The following is a 9335-nucleotide window of genomic DNA, read 5'->3' as shown; positions in this document are numbered from 1 at the left end:
GTTCTCTCGCAGGCCACCTGGGTTACGGAGAGCGTCAGCAGGTACTTGTAGGCAAGCCCAAGGACATGGTAGGCATCTGAGAGCATGTTGAACTGTCGAAGTACCTGAAAGCAGCAGAGTGGGCAGTTTCTGCAGGAGGCGCAGCTTTTGCTGACAATATCTGGCTCCTTATCCTCTCCTGCAGACCCATCTTCTTCCACTGTTCAGGCAGTGTATTCCTCCATGTGGGATGCCTTAAGCCTGTCCCACTGCAGAGCGAAGTTCTTCATTTCCATCTGAAGGTTTTCCATTGTAGCCCTGCTGTTAAATCTGATTAGACATTTGCTGAGGTCCTGGAAAGCATTGTGAGGAAGGTCTGTCGTCTTGAAATTGTTGAAGTTCCTGGGGTCCAGGCATGCCAAATCATTAATGAGAGTGCCGTTTGTTAAAAACCTTCTCTGGATTACCTCGCTGGCTGTGTCCAGAATTAGGTTGTGGACATTCACCTCGTATGCTCTGAGAGCATTGTCAGGTACCTCATCTAGAGCCTTCTCTCCCGGCATGTTCTTCCTCTTCCTTATTCTTTTCTTGGGGAGTGAAGTCTCCACTTCGATGTCTGCTCCTCCCTCTCTCTCTTCAAAGTTCTCGTTGGCCCACTTTACAAAGGTGTCTGCAGCCGCCTTCACAGTAGTGAAATCCCGTGTGATGTTTTTGAGGCTGTCTTGTGTGGCTATCACCATCCGATGGGCGGAGAGGATTTCCATCCCACTGGTCTGGAGGTACTTGGAGAGTGGCGTGGTCAGCTCAAATATTCTGAGGAAGATCTGTGCTGTTAAGACGGTTTCGTATTTGAGGAGGCCCTCTTTGAATCCTCTTGCTTTGGCACGGATGGTTGGCTTCTCCTTTGCCTGCTGTTCTATGGCTGTCAGTGTGAGCACTGTTTCGAGGTAGAGGCTGCTTGTCGGTTTATTAAAGTGTCCAAACACTTTTCCAACTGCTTCATGCTTGGACAACCACCGTGTTTCTCCTATTGGAGATAGTCGTCTGTGCCTTTTGTCTTGGGCTTCATTGTCCCACAGTATGACCCTCTGATATGAGTCCTTGATGAAGACTGCCACGTCGTTTAGTAGACTGAACAGAGATCCACTTTCCAAAACACTTCCAGTCGTGTCTGCCAGGAAAATATTCAGTACATGGGCATAGCACCATACATGGACATGAGTAGGAGACTGGGATGCCATAAGTGCTGAAAAGCCTCTGTACTGACCCTGCATATTTGAAGCTCCATCTGTTGAGTTGCCGATGCACATGGCCTTGTCCAGTTTCAGACCATCCAGGACCCCAGAGAGCAATTCCACAAAGTATTGCCCTGTGGATGCATGGCACTTCACCACAGCAACCAGCCTCTCATGGACTTCCTCTGTCACGTACCGAATAACGACGGCACACTGATCCTGGCTGGTTATGTCCTGTGTGGATTCGAGCTGAACAGTGAACATTCCAGCTTTTTGTATGTCACTTGCGATGGTCTCCTTAATGAGATGACCAATACTGTCTATCACTGAATTTACAGTGGTCTTGGACAGTAAGGTGACGAGGGACCCTCTACCTTTTGTTCCACTGGATGCATGCAATTCTTTGCTCTTTTTAATGCACTCCTCAAGATGCTCTTTGAGGCTAACATTGCACTTTCCTATTATAAGGATGAGCTCCAAAAAGTTGCCATGATCCAGGGTACTGTCGTCCCACTTGTATGCTGCCTCGTTCTCCACATGCCTGTAGCTCAAGCCCCTCTTGCCTATCACCTTCACCACATCCACAACACACTCCAAAACCTGGCGTTTCTTTCTTACTTGCTGCCTATGAGCAGACATCTGACTGCCAGCAAACTTGCTCTGGATATCTCCTTTTCTACTTCTTAGAAAATAGGCTTCAGCACACTTTCGGTGTGTAGCACTCTTTTCATGCTCCTCCACATTCTGTTGCGCATGTCTCCATCCTGTCATTCCAGTAATACATTTTCTGGGGTCAGTGCTATTGCCAAATGCCATACAGACAAAACAAAACAATGTATGCTGTTCTTCGCAATATGTGAGACACTTCCTACTGGTGCCATCTGCACATGTGAAATACTTTTGTGCCGCTGTATTTTTGGTTCTCTGCTGAGGGTGGTAATCTAAAAAGTGATCTAGCATGGAAGGCTCAGGACAGGCAAAGTAATTGAAGTCCTGAACGTGGCACTCTGTTTCCTCTGTTTCATCTTTTTCTCTCTCCTTTTCCTCTCTTTCCCTGACACTCTGCTTTTCTGGGGAGGGCAGCAGCAGCTCAACCTGGTTCAACAAGACATGGACAGAGAAGTAAACTAACTGGTTGTCAAAATCAGCAAAGTTCTCATTTACATGTACACACAGGCTGCATGATTGCATTATGTTACACCAGAAGCCCAGTCATTTCAAATGGAAGGTTGCAAGACAACATTATTGGGTTGCAGACTGCATGAGTTTTATTTCTCCATGCAATAAAAAGCATTCATTAGTTCTGAACTAGGCTAGTGTAGATTTTTTTTAAAATATTTTTATTTTCAAATAAAAAGTATTATTAACACCCATTGTTGGTATTGCATTTATGTCAGTGACAGTGATACCTCAACTTGCTAGCTAGCAATTACATAGAAAGTCACAAAATGCAGAACACCCCCATCTAACGTTAGCTATAGAGTCCACAGCCAAGCAGCACTAACGTTACACCACGAGAGAGATCACTGTGTGTGCATGAATTCCAGCCAAGTCCTGGTGAAGCGCAATGCAATCATGCTGCCTGTACGGGTTAGCATAAGTCATAAGACATTCTCTGCTGCTGCTCCCTTAATCTGGCCAATGCAAGCGACTAACATAACTTTGCTTTTGTAAAACCAAGTAACAACATTGCTTACCTCTCTAGCTGTGTCCTCTGTCTCCTCCTCAATTGCTAACGGCACATCAGTGCTAACGTTAGTTAGCGGTAAAGATTTTGCTGTGGCAGCCGCAGCTGTAGTAGGCCTAGCCCCCACAGTCGATGCAGAGAACATATCTGTCAGTTTCTGACATTTTGAGGCATCCTCTGCTAGCTTCTTACTTTTTTTCTCCCTAATTTTCTGGGCACCCCCTTTCACTATCTTATCTACGGACATGACACTGTACTTGGGTTGTCGGCCGAGAGATCAGAGTGGGGGAGGGGGCTGATGGACAGCAGGGCCTAAGCATGTGATTGGGCCAGCCCATGTGTTAGTATAAACGGGGGCCGCCGCTTGATTCAGCGCTAGTTGATGCCGCGCTATTTTGGGCTCGGCCGCGCTAGTTTTTTTTTTTTTTTTTTTTTGGGGCTGGGGTCAGGCGGCCCGACCGGCCCAAAACTAGCGCGGCCCATCTGCCAGCGGGCAGAAAGATTGTATGGCCAGTCCAGCGGTGAATGCAGCAGACAGGTCCAGAATGAGAACAGAGGAGAGGAAGGAAGAGTGGAGGGTCTCTGTGACAGCAAGGAGAGTAGTCATAGAAGAGTGGAGGGTCTCTGTGACAGCAAGGAGAGTAGTCTCAGAAGAGTGGAGGGTCTCTGTGACAGCAAGGAGAGTAGTCTCAGAAGAGTGCCCAGCCTTAAAGATGTGTGAGGGTCAAGGAGGTTGTTCTGAAGGAGATAGTGAGACAGTTGATTAGAGATTCAAGGGTTTTAGATAAGATATGGATATGATATGGAGAGAAGGGATACCAGTCTGTAGTTATGGACATAGTCATTAGCTACCAGAAACCCTGGCCTCAGTGTGCATATTTGACAATAACAATAAAATGTTAATCATTAGAAATATTACAAATATTTATTTATTTTTTCGAAATCCAACACAAAAAGACACAAATGTATAAGACACAATGTGTAAATGTGTAAGACACAAATAAACTTGGATTTTATGCATTTCAAGTGGCATCTTTGTAATCATAACAACGTAGTCATGTCTAAGAATGCATTTCACCATGTAAATTCCCCAAATAGTGAAAATACCACCGCTCATCCGTGATCAGGGGCCTCATTTATAAAAAAAGTACTTGAACGTCATCTTTGACTTGCACGTAAGCACATTTTTCTAAACGGACGTAAGCATTATTTATAAAACGGGCTGCGCTTGTTTAAAATTGCGTACGAACTTAAGTCTATAAATACCAAATATACTTGAGAATGAGCTTTGTATTTACGCCCTGTGATAGCAGCTCAATTATACCGGCTGAATTAAGCCAAGTGAGAGGGAGAGGGCAGAGAAGGGTGGCTTCTCGGTAAGTTGCATTTGTAACGTTTGATCATGACAATCAGTACTCAAGTTGTAAAAGAAAATCAGGGGGGATGGTGGATTTTTTCATATGAGGACAATTTTAGCATCCCCACAGTGTCATTGACTTCAGTGTCAATGACTTGGTAAAAATGTCATTGCATGTGTGCGTGCCCCCTCGCCCACAGTATTTTACTCAATATGCGCAAAACTAAATGTTGAAATAACAGTAATACCACGTTCATTGATAAAATAATATAAGGGATGGAAAGGGGGGATGGCAGTTTTAGAAGGGGGATGGTTTTTACAGTTTTTATTCCAGGGGGGATGCCATCCCCCCTCAACTTGAGTGCTGATGACAACTAACCAGCAAATGCTTATACTGTAATAATATAATGGTCTTATTCTTATCAGGTGACATTGAAAATATGGCTGCTCACTCCCAGACACTGGAGACATCGGAGAAAAATCCAGTATAATTTAGCGCATTAGGCATGTTGAAGGGGAGATGGCGTTGCCTTGACAGCTCCGGAGGAATATAAAGGAAGACTGAAATACAATCATAAACACCAGTTCCCTTTAAATCTTGAATTAAACTCATTTTCTCGGCTGATAACAACATTGTTAATTTTATTACGAGTGTAAGGCGATCAACTTCTCCAGAATTGAGTTAATTGAGTCTTCACTTACAAGCGAGTTCGTTAAATCTCAACGAGACGTCCTTGATATAACTTCTTAAGATACAATGATCCAATCAAATATTAGGCACCAGTGCCACTACTGAACTGTTCTTTAAGAGAATATTTATTCGAGCACATCAGCAAGCAATAATAGTTCATTTCCATGGAAAAGGGGTCCTATCTAGTTTCACCTCCGCAGGCCAGTATCAGCTAGCTGTCAATAGGTTAACTGCAGAAGCTTCACCAGACAAGAACCAAGTTTCGCCTTGATACATAGTCTTTATACATTTTGATTTAACATTTGGGGCTGGGCTGTCCCTCCTCCCCCTATCTGGTAGTTTTTAATTGTCAGCATTAAATCTGTTGCAGCTGTGACCATTTGATTAGTAAGCAAGTGTTTTAATTCGTTATGTGGCCTTCAACTCCTTTCGGTGTGTGTGCGAGTGATCTGTGTGTTATCGTTAGTGTATACGTTAGTCATGGTGAGAGTGGTTGCACACTTTGTCAGCAACTGTATCCACCTGTGGGAGCAGCCTAGTCTTGCGCAACGTTAGACACACACACATTCTGTTATGTGTTTAACAAATCAGTAAGCATTAACAAATCAGTAAGCATATGCACACAGTTATGTTTTTAGGATGTACAGACATTTTTATACAGATAATTCTACGCCAGTTATTTGATCTTTAAACCCATTCCCTCATGACTAGGTCAGTGTATCCTTTATCAGAATAGCTTGTGAAAACATAACTGTTGCCAGGCCCACAGAGTCCCATGACTTGGGATTCGATTAACAAGTTAAAATACAGTATAGAAGAATAGACTTATCATTAATCATTAGTTATGAAAGTATAAAATCAGTACAGGAAAATAGAATATCATAACAGCAGGTGTAAAATGGTTGTTAGCACATAGGTAAAAATAAGTAATTTACAGGCGGTTTGAATCATAATACTTTCTTTTAGTCAGGAGCTTTTCTTCTTCAAGTCGCTCAAAAGCAGAACCTCTTTTGGCTTTGAGAGACCTTCCCATTTTTTCTCAACTGACCTCAGTCACATATTATTTAAATGAGTACATAGTACATGATTTATTACTTCTAGTTATTTTAATACAAATCCCCAACACGAGCCACTTGCATGAATTACAGTAGGCAGTGCAGCTCACATGCCTGTAATAACTCTGCATAACCAGTAGGTAATGTGCGTACGCAAGGTCAATACCCGACGTAGAGCTACGATCGTTTCCACGGTCAAATTGACTCACGTTGAAATTGTATAAATCACTACGTTGACGTGGTTTTCTACGTACGACACGGGTAAGATCAAATTGATCCAAAGTACTTTCTATAAATGAGGCCCCAGACTTAGCTGGGGTGCTGCAGCTGAAGAGCAGCACCTGCACACGCAAAAAACTACGTTTATTGCGAGCTTTCGGTTTCCAGGCTCTCGGACCATATAAACAACAGGTGTATGATGAGTTTGTATGACGCAGTTTGACGAGACTGAAGAGATTGATTTAGTAGTTGAATAGTGTGATCTCATCACGTACTCAGAGATTCGGGATAATCTAGTATCCATACTAGTTTTCTCGCATACTCAAATTTCAGATACTATACTGTGTGAACGCACTGCATACTCAAAATCTATGTCATACCTAGTATGAATAGTATGCTAGTATGCCATTCCGAAATTGCCTGAGCAGATTTCCCTTGAAATTCCATTCACACATGCCCCAGGTAAATTCCATGGAATTTAATGGGAAAGCTCTTATGTCTGAATGAGGTTTAACACAGATTTAAACACATTTGTGAACAACATTTTAGAGAAATAGGCCTTGTTCTGGAAGTGTGTTCCCTGTACTTCACCACACTACAACTCGCCTCTAGTTTAGCAACAGACTGTGCCTGCATTGGTGGCAAGGTTCTGGTGTCACCAATCAGATGTCAATGAGGAGCCATGACGATTCAATGATGACAGTGCCCATATATCTTTCATACGAATCCAGTGAGTCTGTAGTTTACTTCCTCCAGTTATTCTATTACCAATGGGTTGGGTTCCTGTTACGCAAATAGTTCCCTATGTATAATATTACATTCAATTGATTCCCTGATTTGAGAATGAACAGACAAGACAAGAAAAAGGACAAGGGTTGGATTCATACATTTTAGAGATCACTTTTAAAAAAACATTACAGGTACTATTTCCCCTGCACTATGATTTACTACCAGGTGCAGTTTAATGTGAGAAACTAATGTGCTTTGAATGTGCTTTTAAATCATCACTTGTGTCAGACAAACAAAGATTAGCAGCTTCCTCTTTTTTCTGCTGGTGATATCAGTGAAACCTGTGGGGTGTATTATTTGGGCTATTTGGCTTAGGCTTGGTTACATATCACATTTGATATATAGCCCATTTAACTTACATGTTACATGAATTGCGTTAATGCTTTGTGTGATTATCTCTTTTTAAAGTTCTTGATTTGTACACCGAGGAGCAAATACTCAATGAAAGGAATCTATTAAATGTGAAGGTATTACAGTGTGGTTGTTCATCTTTTTGGAGTGGCAAAAAAGAGACTGGAGGATGGTATCAATTCAGCATGTATGGTGAGTTGATAGTGTGTTTATTTCTAAAGCTGGTACAGTCCACAACTTGATAATAAGAAAATCAATTCAAATTGGGTAATTCATCTTTGATTGCTTAATTACGTTTTGACACATGTTCTACTTCACACTAATGATAATGTCAGATGTGTTTGATTTGACAAAAAATACATTTTAATTGCTGATGTGCAAGGCAAATACAAAAGATGAATTTGGGGAATAGGCTACAGATTAAAAATGTTGTCTGCTTTTGATATTGAATAATTGATTATGTCAAATGCCCCCTGTTTAATATGAGGTCTGTTTAATATGAGGTCTGTTTAATATGAGGTCTGTTTAATATGAGGTCTGTTTAATATGAGGTCTGTTTAATATGCTGTTTAATATGAGGTCTGTTTAATATGAGGTCTGTTTAATATGAGGTCTGTTTAATATGAGGTCTGTTTAATATGAGGTCTGTTTAATATGAGGTCTGTTTAATATGAGGTCTGTTTAATATGAGGTCAACATTAAGAGTACCTTTTCTTGTCTCAGGTTGGTTCCGCAAACTCTTGGGGAAGTCTCAAAGAGAGTCCGCACATTGCAACTCATCACCACATGTCCAGGTACTGTCCATGTACCCTTCTGTCCACAGTGCATCATCATCAGATCCCACTTCCACTCATCGCCTACCATCACAACCCCTTGCTCTAAGCTCATCTGTTCGTTGGAGCCGTCAATATGATGTGTGTGTGTGCCACAGCCTGGAGGACATCGAAGTAGCCATACGTCTGGCCTCCTACCTAGAAGACTCGTTCTGTGGCCTACGTTGTTTCCTGGGGCAAAGAGACGCCATCCCAGGTGGTGCCATTCCCACTGAGCTATGCCAGGCTGTGCAGAGCAGCCACTGTTGGGCCCTTCTTATCACCCCCAACTTCCTGTTGGATGACTGGTGCCAGTACATGATGCACCAGGCACTGGCTGAGGGGCCCATGTCCAATCGCATCATTCCCCTGCTCCTGAACCTGTCCAATTCTCAGTATCCACAAGAGCTGCGCTTCTTCTACTACATTGAGCTGAACATGAACCCAAAGCGAGGTTACACACTGGTGTACAAGGCAGTGCTGAATTGTGAGTACTAGAAATCCATCCTAACTATGGAAACCTCTTTAGCTACATGTGTATGCTGAGTTTGTGTTGTGTGGTTGGCACAGAATCATCGAATGTCTACAAAAACACTAAATACATAGGACCCAGAATAATCCCTTTCTTTTTTTTTCCCTTTGCAGACTTGGATGACATGGTTCAAAAAGCAAATAAAGTTGATTGCAACATTGACAGTCCTATCAGCAGATTTAAAGGGGCATGCTGTTCACAAGAAAACAAACTGCTCTTAAGCTCAGAGCATTCTGAATCTTTGCTTTCACTAAAAGGTGTAGAGAAGAGGGATGCTGCAGATTCATAGGGCTCTTGCAAGTCACAAAATAGTTAAAATAATGAGGATATAGAGGGGAATGACTGACCTGAGGGGAATGACTGACATAGCCACAATGTGCCATATAGCATGGTGTGTGCTGATGTGTCATAAAAGTTAATAATGTACGAATGCTGTAAATATTGCTTTTTGAAATTGTGTTGCTGTAGTACTTTCACCTCGACTTTTTTCCTAAAGGGTGTACCAACCTACCGTGTCTAGGATTTAACTGTGATACTGGATGGAAATGATCACGCTACAAGGTCATTATGGATGGACATGATCACAAGGTCATTAGAACATAACATTCTTTTATTATCACCAATGTTC

At 42.3% G+C, this 9335-nt stretch overlaps 1 protein-coding gene across 1 annotated transcript; it reads left to right on the top strand.

Annotated features, from left to right (window-relative positions):
• Positions 1-7548: 7548 nt before the first annotated feature.
• On the top strand, positions 7549-8673 carry tirap (toll-interleukin 1 receptor (TIR) domain containing adaptor protein; the record flags this gene model as incomplete). Its single annotated transcript, XM_080543694.1, has 2 exons — positions 7549-7555; positions 8087-8673. The coding sequence occupies 2 exons, from the start codon at positions 7549-7551 to the stop codon at positions 8671-8673; spliced, it is 594 nt and encodes a 197-aa protein (XP_080399820.1).
• Between the last annotated feature and the right edge of the window lie 662 nt (positions 8674-9335).

Source organism: Nansenia antarctica (genome assembly GCF_963989245.1).
Source record: "Nansenia antarctica genome assembly, chromosome: 12".
NCBI lineage: Eukaryota > Metazoa > Chordata > Actinopteri > Argentiniformes > Microstomatidae > Nansenia > Nansenia antarctica.
This window is presented reverse-complemented; position numbering and strand designations above follow the sequence as displayed.